Source organism: Ptychodera flava, chromosome 21 (assembly GCF_041260155.1).
Source record: "Ptychodera flava strain L36383 chromosome 21, AS_Pfla_20210202, whole genome shotgun sequence".
NCBI classification, from domain to species: domain Eukaryota; kingdom Metazoa; phylum Hemichordata; class Enteropneusta; family Ptychoderidae; genus Ptychodera; species Ptychodera flava.
In genome coordinates, this window is record NC_091948.1 from 33,300,014 (window position 1) to 33,314,854 (window position 14,841).

The 14,841-nt window shown below is 40.6% G+C and overlaps 3 protein-coding genes across 3 annotated transcripts; 1 reads left to right on the forward strand and 2 right to left on the reverse strand.

Moving 5' to 3' along the window:
* Positions 1 to 1,018: 1,018 nt before the first annotated feature.
* LOC139120967 (uncharacterized) lies at positions 1,019 to 2,020 on the reverse strand. The gene has a single exon (XM_070685555.1). It carries the CDS (start codon positions 2,018 to 2,020, stop codon positions 1,019 to 1,021), a length of 1,002 nt encoding a protein of 333 aa, XP_070541656.1.
* A 1,435-nt stretch (positions 2,021 to 3,455) lies between these two features.
* On the reverse strand, positions 3,456 to 4,340 carry LOC139120968 (uncharacterized). The gene has a single exon (XM_070685556.1). It carries the CDS (start codon positions 4,338 to 4,340, stop codon positions 3,456 to 3,458), a length of 885 nt encoding a protein of 294 aa, XP_070541657.1.
* Positions 4,341 to 10,352: 6,012 nt separating this feature from the next.
* On the forward strand, positions 10,353 to 14,544 carry LOC139120969 (plasminogen-like). The gene is made up of 2 exons (XM_070685557.1): positions 10,353 to 10,560; positions 14,279 to 14,544. Exons 1-2 carry the CDS (start codon positions 10,353 to 10,355, stop codon positions 14,542 to 14,544), a joined length of 474 nt encoding a protein of 157 aa, XP_070541658.1.
* Positions 14,545 to 14,841: the final 297 nt, after the last annotated feature.

Sequence of the window (14,841 nt, forward strand, 5' to 3'; positions counted from 1 at the left end):
TGCTTGTTTGGCGGTGTTATCCAAAAGAGGCAGAGTAATGTGATTGCCAAAGCCTTATCGAATAAAACAAGTCTGAGACGAGTTCTTGTATACTGATCTGATGTCACTTCTGGTTTATTGCGATGACAAACACTAAGTTGTACATAGACGATTGTACCGTTGAAAGTGATGTCTACACGTTTCGAAGTACCAGAAATATAAGACCATAAAAGACCATAAAGACCGTAAAAACTGGAATACAATGCGAAAATACAATGTGTCAAAAACATACTAATTAAAGTACAATCAAAGGAAAGCGAAGATGATTTCGTTGAAAACTGATTTGCAAACGAAGTCTTGTAATTTGATCAGACAAAGGATCGAACAGTCAAGTGTATGGATCATATACGCTGCACTTGTCTAGCTAATTCACGATGAAGTCAAGACTCAAATCAGTAAATTCTGAGCGAAAATACACTGCAGGTAAAATTCTATTCATGAAAATACCACATGAAATGTATATTTACCTCGCTGGCGACCTGTAAGGCCTTGGAATCAGGACAATTCTGATACGAGGAGAAAGTTTGACGAGTACAAAGTTTCTTCAGCTTTTTCTGTCCCGTAGTGGCAAAAGCGTAGCAATACAGTACAAATCTGAAGTAAACCATGTGTATCATCTTTGACACGGATTAAGTTACGAAGTACGACAATCTGTTTCGGACAAATTCTTATTCAAGTTCAAGCGTCAATCTCTGAGTAAAAATGAGAATCTGACACATCGAAACCCATATCGAAAATAGAACTAATTTCTTAGAGGCGGCTTTGTCCGCAAGGAAAGAGGTGAAATGGTGCTTGCCTGTGCAGCGCCCTCAACATGACTGCCCTGTTTTCTTCTTTTTATTGATGGCAGTCACACTCCCCCCTTGAAAATCACTTTGATTTTCCAACACAAATTTTCAAACTACATGACAGTGAATTTTTTCAAACTTGATGCAGCCAGAGATCTGTCTGGCTCCCACTCACTGTGAGTTAACTTACCTTAAAATTCATCCTGGTCACCGTTCTCAATGAGTAAAACAAGCTTGTGTATGGGTCTTTCTAAAATTACCTCTTTGTTCAATCTCTTACCTTGTTTCGATAGGTGACGATCACCCATGAGAATTTTCACGCGACGGATCAAACCGTCATCATCACATAGAGTTTCAATCACTCTTGCTAACTTCCACTGATTTCTGAAAGCATCATCCTCCCTAAGGAGCACTACATCTCCTACCTTAAGATTTCTTTTCGTGTCTTGCCACTTCTTTTTGGCTTGAAGGTTCAACAAATATTCCTTCCGCCATCTTGACCAAAATACATTAGCGAGATACTGAACTACGCGCCATCTCTTCTTGGCATATAAATCTTCTTTGACGAAATTCCCTGGAGGTGGTAGAATCACATCCGATTTCATGGTCAAGAGTTGGTTTGGGGTGAGAGGTGTAGGTCCAGTAGGATCGTTCAAGTTCTCCACAGTCAATGGCCGACTGTTTACAATTGCCATGGCTTCGTACAGGAATGTGCAAAGAGCCGAGGTGTTTAGTCTTGTTCCATTTTGGTCCAAGATTCCTGCTAACACGCTTCTGACTGATTTTATCTGGCGTTCCCAGACACCACCCATATGGCTAGCATGTGGGGAATTGAAGATGAAATCACACTGACGTCTGGATAACTCATCCTTAATCTTTCCTTCATCCATGGACTGTAATCCAACTTGAAGCTCATTTTTGGCTCCCACAAAGTTTGATCCTCGATCACAACGTATGTGTCTCACAGGACCTCTGATTGCGATAAAGATACGAAGACAATTCAGAAATGCATCTGTTGTCATTTCTTCCAAGATTTCGGTGTGTATGGCTCTCAGTGATAAACAGGTAAAAATTATACCATATCGTTTTACCTCACTACGACGTTCCTTGACGATGAAAGGACCAAAGCAATCCATACCACAGTATGTGAATGGAGGTGAAGGTTCAAGACGATCCTTTGGCAAATCTGCCATTCTTTGAGTGTTGGCCTTTCCTCTGAACTTTCTACATTGAACACATTTGTAGATAAATGATTCGACTGCAGAACTACAACTTACTATCCAGAATCCACTTGATCGATTTGTTTACTGTCATGCCGCGACCCTGGTGGGCTACTTGTTCATGACACCATTTGATGATCAGTGTTGTAACATGACTCCTACGAGGAAGGATGACAGGATGCTTGACGTGGTCAGGCATCGGAGACCTGTCAAGTCTCCCTCCAACTCTGAGTATCTGCTTGTCGTCTAAATATGGGCTCAACGGGAGCAATGACTATTCCTCTTCACTATCTTGGTCTCTTTGCCTTCTAGGGTAGGCTTCTTCAAAGCATGTATTTCTTCAACAAACACTTCTTGTTGAGTCCACTTGACTATTGCCATGGTTGCTTTCTGTTTAGCTTCTCCTGGCGTAGCACTTTCTTGGTTTCTTTTCTTGGCAATGTATCTGTACAATATTGCAACCGCAGTTATTGCTCTATTCCAATTTGAAAATCTTTCTATACGCTCTATCAATGATGAAAATGTTTGCTGTGTAGTCGCTAACGTTCTCGTAGTCTTTAACTCTGGATCGTCTGCAGGAATATCCCTACTAGTGTGGCTGGGTGCGGGAAATTCCTTGTCCCATAAAAAGGTTGGTCCCTTGAACCAATTCGAATGTATCATGTCGTTTACACCAAGTCCACGAGATGCATGGTCTGCTGGGTTTTCCTTGGTGCTGATATAATGCCATTGCTCTGGCTGAGATGATTCTTTGATTCTTTGTATGCGATTGGCCACAAATATGTGGAAGCGACGTGCATCATTATTCAGATAGTCGAGAACTATCTTCGAGTCTGTCCAGAAGAAGTTCTCAATGGTTTCGTAGTCTAATTCCTTTTTCAAGAAGTTACTGACTTGAACTCAGACGAGCGCTGTTTGAAGCTCTAATCTCGGAATGGTTACAGGTTTTAAGGGAGCAACTCTCGACTTCCCCATCACGAGTGAACAATGAATGTTGTCCTTACAATCGACAAGCCTTAAATAGGAGCTTTGTCCATAGCCTGTCAGGCTTGCATCCGAAAAATGGTGGAGTTCAATCTTCTTAACAGTTCCAAAACTGTCTGGTTTGAAACATCTTCTTATCTGAAGTTCATCTAATTCTCGAAGTTCAGAAAGCCATGATTCCCACTTCGGTCGTAAGTCATCTGGTAAGGGGTCATCCCATTCTGTTCCCTTCTTACACATTTCTTGTAGGATTCGTTTTCCTCGAAGTACGAAAGGGGCGAGAAAACCTAGTGGGTCGAATACTGAGGCTACTGCAGATAATATTCCGCGTCGAGTAGAAGTATGCTCCTTAACAACAGGCGAGAAGTGGAATGTGTCTGACTCCGCACACCACTCAATTCCCAGAGCTCTCTCTATGGAAAGTTCATTGAAGGACAAGTCTAGATCCTTGACATTCTTGGCACGTTCTGATATGGGTACAGATTCCATTGTGTTCTGTCATTCGATATGAATTTGTGTAATCGAAGGTTTCCTTCTGCACACAGGTTGCAACATTGTTAATTAGTTGAATGGCTTCTTGTGAGGACTCTAAACTTTCGAGTCCATCGTCTACATAGAAATTTCTGGAGATAAAGTTGACTGCTTTCTCTCCGTATTGAGGATTATCCTTTGCCACTTGTTTAAGTCCATAGTTTGCGCATCCTGGCGAGGATACAGCGCCGAAAAGGTGAACTTTCATCCTGTATGTTGCTGGTTTAGAGTCGAAATCACTATCTTTCCACCAAAGGAATCGAAGATAGTCTCTATCATCTTCATTTACTCTAAATCTGTGGAACATCCATTCAATGTCACACATAATAGCCACGTTTTCCTTTCGAAATCGGCAAAGTACACCAATCAGGGGGTTCATCTGATCTGGTCCCTGCAGTAAGTGGTCATTAAGGCTGGTTCCTCTAAATCGTGCACTGCAGTCAAATACGACGCGAATCTTGCCAGGTTTTTTGGGGTGGTACACACCATGATGGGGTATGTACCATGTTGATCCATCCTCCTGCTCTTGTTCATTAACTAACTCTGCATCTCCCGCTGTGATGATATCTTGCATGAATTGCATGTAGTCATTTCGGTATTTAGGATTCGACTTGAATCGACGTCTAAGGTACTGCAGTCGTTGTTCTGCCATAGATTTATTGTTCGGAAGTGGTGGTTTGTCTTGTTTAAATGGAAGTGGCATGGTATAGAAACCATCCGTCTCCTTGGAGATGCTATTTTCAATGATCCTCATGAAACGAATGTCTTCCTGTGACATGGTAACATTTCAGCTCGGGTTTCGTTAAAGTCTGATTCAAGTATTTCACAATGTCCGAAGGTTCAATGAATTGTTCCTTTGCTGAAGTCTTAAAGGCATAGCAGACGTCCTGCGGAAGATGCCTGTCCGTGTTGACACTGGGTTGTATGTTATCTGGTATTGTCTTCGTAAGTATTCGATGAGTTACACTGAAAACATCTTTATCATCCTCAGACTGTGTTAGTTGTCCAACGATGCTCCATCCGAGGTCCGTTTCTACTGCGAATGGCTGATTGCCCTCCCCGGTAATGCAACGGCGAGGTGCCAGGGCCTGTGGGCAATCATAACCGATCAGTAGACCTACTTCGCATTTCTTCAAAGGCTGTACGAGATGAGCGATTTGTCTGAGATGAGGCCTTCGTTGGCAATATCAGGAGTGGGTATGTGTGATTCCTCTACGGGAATATAATCAAGTGAATATGTTGTAGGTAGTGATATCACTGTGTGTGAATCGAATCCACGAACTCTGAGGTACGAATATCGTCGACAAGTTACTGCTCTGTTGCTTGTCGTCATAGTGGTTAATCTGAGATTAGTCGGTTCTGATGCTGTGTTCAGCTGTTGTCCAACGTGATTGAGTACGAATGGAGTATCTGACTGGGTATCCAACAGTGCATATACTAATATTTCTTTATTTGGTTCCTCATGGCTTGATATCCACACAGGAACAATCATTGACGAAATGGGTTTGCCTTGAGGACGAGTGACGCCATAGCAACCGGCTTTCTTTGTTTCACCATTATCCTCTTTTTCAGGATCTTGCACTTGAGCAACATCATCTGCTTCGTTCGTGCGGGGCTTCGTCTTTGGAATGGACATTTTCTCTTCACTGTGCAAGCTGGTTGGATGCTTCTTACCGCATTTCTTACACTTGCAGCGAGCAGGGCAGTTCCTTGATATGTGACCTTTACCCAAGCAACCAAAACAATAGCCGCCTTTCTTTACAAATCTTGCCTTTCTGTCATTGGCTTTGCCTTGAATGCTTCACATTCTTGGATGGGGTGTCCATCTTTCTTACAGAACTGACATGATTCAGTATCTGTTGTCGGCTTTGATGAAGTGGATAAAGTGTGTCCACCTGGTTTTCGCTTTCTGGTCGTGCCATTTGAAGTTCCTTGTTGATCCTTGTCCGTTGATGGTCTCAGAGATCCAAGTGATGTTAATGGATCACATGCAATATCTGCCTCTTCCTGTATGAACCCAACAAAGTTCTCAAATGGCGGGTACGTATTTGTAAGCTTCTTTACCCTTGCGACCACTCGACTCCATCGAGTAACAACCCAATCAGGTAGTTTTTGGAGCATTTTTCTGTTTTCTCTCACATCATTCAAGACTGCTACGTCTGGTATATCTTTCATGGCTACTTGACACTGCTTGAGAAAGTCTGAAAATTTTCGCAATGCCATGCTGTCCTTGCCTGAAATTCTTGGCCAGGTTTCTATTTTGTTTCTGAAAGCTTCTGTTACTGTGAATGGGTTTCCATACCTTTCGTTGAGAATAGCCTTAGCTTCTTCGTATGCCTGTTCACTTCTTAGGAGAAAACATCCTCCTACGGCTTCTTTGGCTGGGCCTCCTAGATATTTTTTCAAGTAGTGGATTCTTTCAAGAGGTGGTACGCCGCGTAATTCAACTAAGGTGGTAAAGGATGATAACCAATCTGGATAGGCTAACGGGTCTCCTGTGAATATTGGTGGTTCAGGTGTTGGCAGTCGGCTCAATGATACAGATGACGCCAAATTCTCAGCCAATACTTGTAGGCTGTCCTTGTTTAGCGTTGTATGTTGTTGTTTCCCTGTTTGATGGAATAAATTGTCCTTACATTTGTCTGAATCAGCAAATGCTGGTTTGGCTGGTTCTGTCTTTATAACTGGTGGAGGTTCTGTCTTTATAACTGGTGGAGGTGCTGTGTAAGTTTTTGCTGGTGGGCTCACCGGTTCAGTTTTCACAATGGATGTTGGAATTGTAGCTGCTGGCTGTGGTGGTGGTGGTACCGATGAAATTGGTGGGACTGTCTCCATCACTGGGGTGATATCAAGCAATTCTTCTCTCTCACAGGCTGCTACTTTGGCTTGCTCGACACGAAGTTCTCTCGCTATCTTCTGTCGCTCTAATTCTCGTGTTTTGCGCTTTATTTCTGCTTCTGCTTCAGCCTGTCGTCTTTCCTCTTCGGCCTGATATGTCTTCTCCCTGAGTTTCATCTCAGCTTGACGGGCCTTCTCTCTGAGCTCTAGTTGTTGTAACTCTTCTTCTCTGGCAGCTTCCTCTTCTCTCCCTCTCAGTTCTGCTTCAAGAGCAGCTGCTCTGATGGCAGCAGCCTTTCGGATCGATGATGTACTCGATCGGTTTGATGACCTTGAGTGGGAAGACATGTTTGACTCCGTATCGTGACAAAATATTTGGCCGATAGAGAGAACACTCTGAGTTTCTGTGCGTTCAAAAAGACGTCTTGCATGAACAAGGACTTTATCAACACTTGAAGTCATGCGGTCAACAGCTTTCAAAATATCTTCGGCTGGTGTTTCTGATATAGCCCGGATCTGATCGTACTTTTCCAGCATTTTAGTGTGACTTGCCTTAATTTCTTTCAAAAAATGCATTGAGGGATTCCACAGACTTCTTATTTAATAGCTCTGGATGAGTAACATGTGGTAACAATTGGTCATGTGATTTCCAGAAACCTCTTGTGAGAACGAGCAACTTACCTTCTTTTGCTTTCATTGAAAGTATAGGCACCCGTTTTGATCTACGTAATCCAGGATCGCTTGCCGTATCTAATTTTGCAAGTTTAGAATCCATCTCTGGAACCTCTGATAATAAAGAAGTCTGAATAGTTTCAGTGTGCTTACCTTCATCGCCTGTAGGTGGCGCTGTTCCATTATTCTCTGCCATGATTGTATCCAGTTAATGAGCAAAGAGCCCGATTAAGATCAATGGCTGGAGTGAAATTTGATATACGTTTGTTGCCAAAATCCCAGGGGTATGTGCACGCAGGCAGTGATAAATTTTGACAGTGGCCAAATATCAATTTACAGAAAGGGTAAAATCAGAAAATATGGGTTTCAATGAATGAGACACTCAGTAATACAGAAAGATTTGATACAATTGTAAAATCCTGAGAATGTTTGTCTAATGTCTCAAACGTAAATTTATGTACTGTTTAGTATATCCACTTAAAGGGGCATCATATGGAATGCAACAGAAAATATTTAAAGTTTGCAGTGTCTTAATGTTATCAGTCTTAATGTGCAGAAAAGTTACACTTGTAACTGTGTAAAGCAATAGAGTTCTATGTTACTTTGATGTCAGAGTTCCGAGGTGATCAAATGTCAGTTCACTGGAATGCTTCAGCTGTTAGCTGGTCCTCAACTTCACGGCTGAATGTTCATTTCTTATAAACAATGGATGACTTGTGCAGCCAAAGTGTCCATGGCTACTACCGTAGAATACACAGTCGTCTGGTACAGCGGATGTAAAACCACTCAGCAATTTAAGGAATCCACTGGCCGTCTTCGGTTTCATATGGATCCAAGTTTACACACAATCCCACGACGAGTTGCATGTTTTCGAGTTGATTCTTAGGTCCGAGTTTTTACTGTGATTGCCAAAGCCTTATCGAATAAAGCAAGTCTGAGACGAGTTCTTGTATACTGATCTGATGTCACTTCTGGTTTATTGCGATGACAAACACTAAGTTGTACATAGACGATTGTACCGTTGAAAGTGATGTCTACACGTTTCGAAGTACCAGAAATATAAGACCGTAAAAGACCATTAAAGACCGTAAAAACTGGAATACAATGCGAAAAATACAATGTGTCAAAAACATACTAATTAAAGTACAATCACAAGAAAGCGAAGATGATTTCGTTGAAAACTGATTTGCAAACGAAGTCTTGTAATTTGATCAGACAAAGGATCGAACAGTCAAGTGTATGGATCATATACGCTGCACTTGTCTGGCTAATTCACGATGAAGTCAAGACTCAAATTAGTAAATTCTGAGCGAAATACACTGCAGGTAAATTTTATTCATGACAAATACCACATGAAATGTATATTTACCTCGCTGGCGACCTGTAAGGCCTTGGAATCAGGAAAATTCCGATACGAGGACAAAGTTTGACGAGTACGAAGTTTCTTTAGCTTTCTCTGTCCCGTGGCGGCAAAAGCGTAGCAATACAGTACAAATCTGAAGTAAACCATGTGTATCATCTTTGACACAGATTAAGTTACGAAGTACGACAATCCGTTTCTTAAAAATTCTTATTCAAGTTCAAGCATCAATCTCTGAGTAAAAATGAGAATCTAACACATCGAAACCCATATAGAAAATAGAACTAATTTATGAGAGGCGGCTTTGTCCGCAAGGAAAGAGGTGAAATGGTGCTTGCCTGTGCAGCGCCCTCAACATGACTGCCCTCTTTTCTTTCTTTTTTATTGATGGCAGTCACAAGTAATGTTGTGACCCCCTCTAAGGCACTAATGAATAGAGCTCTATTCGCCGTAGAGGGCGGACTTCACCTCAAAATATGAAAACTCAATTGCATGTATATAAATCCGATCATCTGTCTATAATCGTTGTTTTAAATATCAAATATCGCTATTTCCTTTGGAAATAGCGGGGATCGTCACAATTTTTATTATCTTCTAAAGGTTATCAAATGTTTGTCGAGTGGTTAGTTCCATTGGCTTTCGTTGTGTTGACAAAGAGGCAAGAGGACTTTGCCGGCCAACCCCATCTATAATGATTGAATACTCCTTTACATTGTTTGGATCTCGTTAAACAATCAACACTAAACTGCATTAGGCATTTATCATGGAGATTACTATCAAGCTCACCAAAGCGTTTGATTGATAGCTATTTCTAGATCACAAAAAGTCGTTTCTCGATCATTTTTCCCAACATAATCGTATTAAAACTACCCCAAAGTGTGTCTGATTTCAAAACTAAGGGTTCTCATCGATCATCGATATATTTACACACACGACGATTTTAATGTGCCAAGCTTTCCCATTAAAAACATCTCAAAATATACATTTCCCATACGTTTTCTCTCCGAGTCGGAGGGGTATCAAGAAGATATGGCATCTTCATGACGCCTAATCTTTATAACCCCACAGAACTTCTTTCCAGTTATATTCCTGAACTATACTATTAGCAGTCATCAGATTAATTTTAAGTGTGCCGAATTCAAACGCGCACGTGCAAGTAACAGTGATGGAATTGAGGGGAGGGTCTCATCTGGTGGTATCCAGCGTCAATTGACATGATTAAAGCTTTATGTGGACACTTCAATTCGGTGTCTGTTTGAAGGCGTCCAGTCACTGACATGACCCCCAAGGTTATTCATTTTATTTAATACGGGCAAATACGGCAAATAATTAATCGAGATATATTTTGAAAGTAAACCTACTGACACCTTATTTTAATTTTGCTAAATAATAAGCGCATAGTTATGTTTAAATTTACGAGTTTTTTTACGAATTTTACATGAGTAGAATTTGTAGGGTGGTAAGAATGCTTTACTTCCCGATCATACTGACATCCAGTTATCACATCATTTTTTCAATGTTGATGGCTGTGATATATCTAAAAAAACATTATTAAAACATGAAATGGAATTGATCGAAATAGCCATTAGTCACAAAAGACTGCCCATGCTTAAAATGTTAAAATCAACTGTATTTTCAAATTGACATTTTTCCATGTATTAGGAGCCCTATTCAGATCCAATTTCCACGGAAACGGATATGGTGACATCCAATTTTATTTCATTTTTAACATGATATATTAAAGAAAGTACTTGCTAAATTTCAGGAAAATGACATTACTTTTAATTTTAGCATGCTTTTTTCGTACTTCACCTTCATTACTTTTTCATTTATAAATTAATACTGTTAATATTTGTGATTTTACCAGCCAGTGAATGCTATCATGCTGTCGACGGGTACGATTATCGTGGCACTGTTTCTATGACTGTTAATGGGAATACATGTCAACAATGGACAGAACAGAGTCCGCATTCGCATTCAAGGACCCCAGAGAAGTATCCAAACGCCGGCCTTGGAGAACACAACTACTGTCGTAACCCAGACGGCTGGTCTGCTGCTTGGTGCTACACGATAGATGCTTCTGTTCGTTGGGAACTGTGTGATATTGGACAACCGGAAGAAAATTGTGGTAAGCACTTCGAAACGTCATTTGTTTCTAGAAACGAATTTATTACATTAAGTGAAATATCTTGTTCGTCAGTCTCTATTCTCAACAATTTAGTAGCAATTTGGGTTTTTTGACATTGACGTGGCTTAGGATATTCTTGAAACCTGCCCTTCATTCGAAGTTGCCCGATCTAGTCAATGCATAAATTACATGTATCCAACGTTTGCAATAGTAACGTGAGCAATGGTTGTGCAAGCTTAACTAGTGCAACCATAACTCCAGTTGCCTTATCCAGCGTAATTTTCTGTGAACATCGTCCAAACAGACAAAAAGCAGGGGAAACACACTCATGATTAGAATGCAAGTTTATTGGAAATGCGTCAATGTGAAAAGAATCAAGGTCAGATCTCCACGAGACAGAAGTAGAAATTTGACAATCTCGCCTGGAATCAAATTATCAATACTTTAAAATACGCGTAAAGGCATTATGGTCTGATATTTGGAATCAACTCTGTTTGCTCATCAAAATGCCTCGGCTCGAAATCTACGTCTATGTTTGATGACCAAAGCAAATTGGCAAAACGTTCCCTTCTTTACACCACAGCGATATGGAACTTGAGGAATTATTACTGTCATGAGAACGCAAAGCACTCATACTGTTATACAGGCAAATGCGGAGTAGACCGTGGCGTTTGAAGGGCAGAATGTTTGCTAGAGCGTTTATCGTGCATATATCGACGTTTACAGTAACATATCCTGGCTGATATATTATGGTAAACGTCGCAAGGGTCGAGCGATTTGGGCATGGGCATATGACAAAATAGAAAACCACTGTAGCGAAAAATCAGCAGAAGTTCCCTGCATGAGGAAGCTAAACTTACCCAGTGTTATTTTATGTAATTCCTTAAGTGAAATGACGTAATGGAATTGCATGAGTGCTGACTACAAACTTAATGTTCCTTATCGTCTGTCATAAACACACTGGGGTACAAGAGTAAATAGTCATTGCCATCTTTTAGTAACGGAATAAAGTTGAACTTTTCCATCATATCACGGGTTCGGCGTCAATGCCAATAACTAATTGTGTTTATTTTCTAAAGATTCAAATAGTGAATGCTATCATGAAACTGACGGCAACGATTATCGTGGAACTGTTTCGAGAACTGAAAATGGTAGAACATGTCAAGAATGGACAGAGCAGAGTCCGCATTCCCATACTAGGACTCCAGAGAATTATCCAAACGCAGGACTTGGGGAACATAACTACTGTCGTAACCCAGATAGCTGGTCTGCTGCTTGGTGCTACACGACAGATGCTTCTGTTCGTTGGGAACTGTGTGATATTGGACAACCAGAAGAAAATTGCTGTTAGTACCTGCAGAATACTCTCGCATAAAAGCAGTTTATTTTATATGATTACAAATGGGGAAATGTCAACATTCAAAATTGTTCTAAATAAAAATCGTTCCATTATTTCAAATGCACTGATTTTCATTGACAACGTCATTTTGCAGTAGTTGGAAATTTATGTTAACATTTAAAGTGGCACTCCCACTTGTTAACATTTTAAAAGGCATTTTTAATACCAAAGGTCGATATTTGACGTAGCGACTGCGCGCGGATCGCGAGATATCGATAAAAACGTGTCATTTCCTGAGCGTATTTTTCACATCCCGAAGTTTTACGATCGTTTTTGTTTATGACCTAAAATTCCCCCGAAGGTTTGTTGTTGTGCAGATTGACGATATTATAGGGAGTCCATAATAAAATTAAGTTCGAACATCACAATAAATTTACCTCCCACTGTGAAGACTTTATATATACAGCATTATGCCTTTACCTCAGGTAAGTTTTTTTAAAACTTCTCCTTAGTTTTTGTCGATTTTATTATTCTCAATCAGTTGTATAATATTTTTTTACCAATACCACATAGATATAAGTTTTATGTGTAAAATATTAGCCGTCTCTGATGACTACATTTTGTCGTCTGCCAGTGCTGAGACAGCCTGTTGGCCGAAACTAAGTTCTGTTTCGTAAAAAATGTTTCCTATTTGAATATGCAAGAAAATGTACAGTTGAAATTTATATCACTGATAGCATCTCCTACCGCGTCAACGTAGTTTTTGCCATATTCAGTTTCAAAATGTTGAAATCCTGTCAATTTCCATTGTATTGCTTGGCGACAGTTTCGAGACAGTTTTCCTGTGGAAAGGGTTAATGTATGTGCGACCAGAATTCAGTCGGGTAAGAATGCTGAGGCGCTCCCGATAGTTTTCCCAGCGGCTATACTGCTCACCTATGCAAATACTGGTAGAATCAGCAAACTTTCTTTTGCATTTTTTGCCGAGTCAGTAAGACTCAGCTTTCTCCCACGGGGCATGACCGATCAACGACACGAGTGGAACTATGGGTACAGCAGCGTCAGCGTACACTCGTACTCCCTAGCTTACTTGACAATGGCCCCAGTGCCGAACGTTCGATGTTCGGAAGCTGAATTTCGGTGGGCCACGGAATTCAAGTTTGTACTTTTTTGAGGACATGTTTTTATCGATATCTCGTGATCCGCGCATAGTCGTGACGTCAAATATCGACCGTTGGCTTTAAAAAGTGTGTTTTAAAAATGTTACCAAGTGGGAGTGCCACTTTAATACATAGAAGGAAGAAACCAGAATGAAGCCCACTCTTCGTATTTGTCCTTATAAGAAATATTTTAGACAGCAATTGAAAGCATAAATTGCATGCCTTTCGAAAACAGTTACTTTGAGAATTATCCCATGACTATGTTTGCGTTATATTCGAGAAACATCAATATTGTCACTTTCTGTAATCTTTCTCCAAAGGGTATCAGACTGAGTTAACACGCACTTTACCAAGTCGCCTGATACAAAATTGCCCGAAACCAATTTGCATTTTATATGAGTACCTCGTCCTGACAAATCATCGACTCCAAATAACGTCCGACCAAAGTCTCCATGTAGTCTGTCAGACGCTATATTCACGATGCAAGATACTTGAAATCGACAATGACAATACACTTGCAGAACATGTAGGGGACCGTGGCTAATGCTATTGCTTGCGTGTCACGGTACTACGTATGACGGCTTTCACTACTGCAAACAAAATATTGAATTTGTTACGTATTGGAAGTTATTCTGCAATTTTAACATGGCAAAACAATTTGTTCTTCATTGAAATGGAAGAAGACAGTTTATTTCGCTAAAATGTGGTGAATTTCGGCGAAATAACCTCCGTGTCAATAGCCGATTTTGTCTGTTGACAGGCGCCTGTCAATGGCTGGATTCTGTCTATATTGACAGGCGCCTGTCATTAGGCAGCCCGTAAAAATTTACGACTCAAAGTAAGTGGAATATGTTACACAGATATATTATTACTACATGTCTATCTCAAACAACGGGCAAGGTTGGTATTGGGCGAGTTAGTATTGGGCGAGTTGGTATAGGATAAGTTTGAATCAGACGAGTTGGTTCTTGGTGGGTTGGAAAAGGTGTGAGTTAACCGTCACTTCCACTGTAAAGTAGTGATTTAGAGTATGTAAATCACTTCAGGACTGCGAGAACGAGAACTCAGTTTTAAAACAGTGCCCGTCCCTGTAAAGTACACATTTAGAGTATGTAAATCAACTTCAGGTCACATATCATCACAAAATCAATTGGAATACTTGCCATTTTTAATTCTACATTCGACATTGCTTACTTGCATTTTGTGTCTTTTAAAACAGCCAATGAATGTTATCGTGCAGTCGATGCGCACGATTACCGTGGAACTGTTTCGAGAACTGAAAACGGTAGGACATGTCAAGACTGGACACAACAGAGTCCGCATTCGCACAGCAGGACTCCAGAGAATTATCCGAACGGAGGCCTCGGGGAACACAACTACTGCCGTAACCCTGACGACTGGTCTGGTGCTTGGTGTTATACGACAGATCCATATAATCGCTGGGAATTGTGTGATGTTGGACAACCGGATGAAAATTGTGGTTAGCAAGTCTACCGTCATTCGTTTGTAGCAATCTGTTTTGGCGAATATAACATAAAATATCTTGTTCGTCATTTCCTATGGTCAACAATTAAGTTGCGATTTGAGTATCCCTTCCATAATGAATTTACGCCCCTTGATTCTCATGCATATATCATTCAATCAAAGTATCTGAAATTTCAGAAAGAGAAATGTTAAACATCAAAGTATAGAGTTAATCTTCCTTAATTGACCGTGGAAATAAATACAAGGGATATATCAAAATGCAGTGGTTTCAATCGGGTTCGAACTCACAACGTACGG

What these genes read in the sequence shown, in the direction of transcription:
- LOC139120967 (XM_070685555.1), bottom strand. Translation starts at nt 2,020, where the DNA reads ATGGCAGATTTGCCAAAGGATCGTCTTGAACCTTCACCTCCATTCACA.
- LOC139120968 (XM_070685556.1), bottom strand. Translation starts at nt 4,340, where the DNA reads ATGTCACAGGAAGACATTCGTTTCATGAGGATCATTGAAAATAGCATC.
- LOC139120969 (XM_070685557.1), top strand. Translation starts at nt 10,353, where the DNA reads ATGACTGTTAATGGGAATACATGTCAACAATGGACAGAACAGAGTCCG. An exon ending in ACAACCGGAAGAAAATTGTG is followed by an intron (nt 10,561 to 14,278) that starts GTAAGCACTTCG and finishes CTTTTAAAACAG; the next exon opens with CCAATGAATGTTATCGTGCA.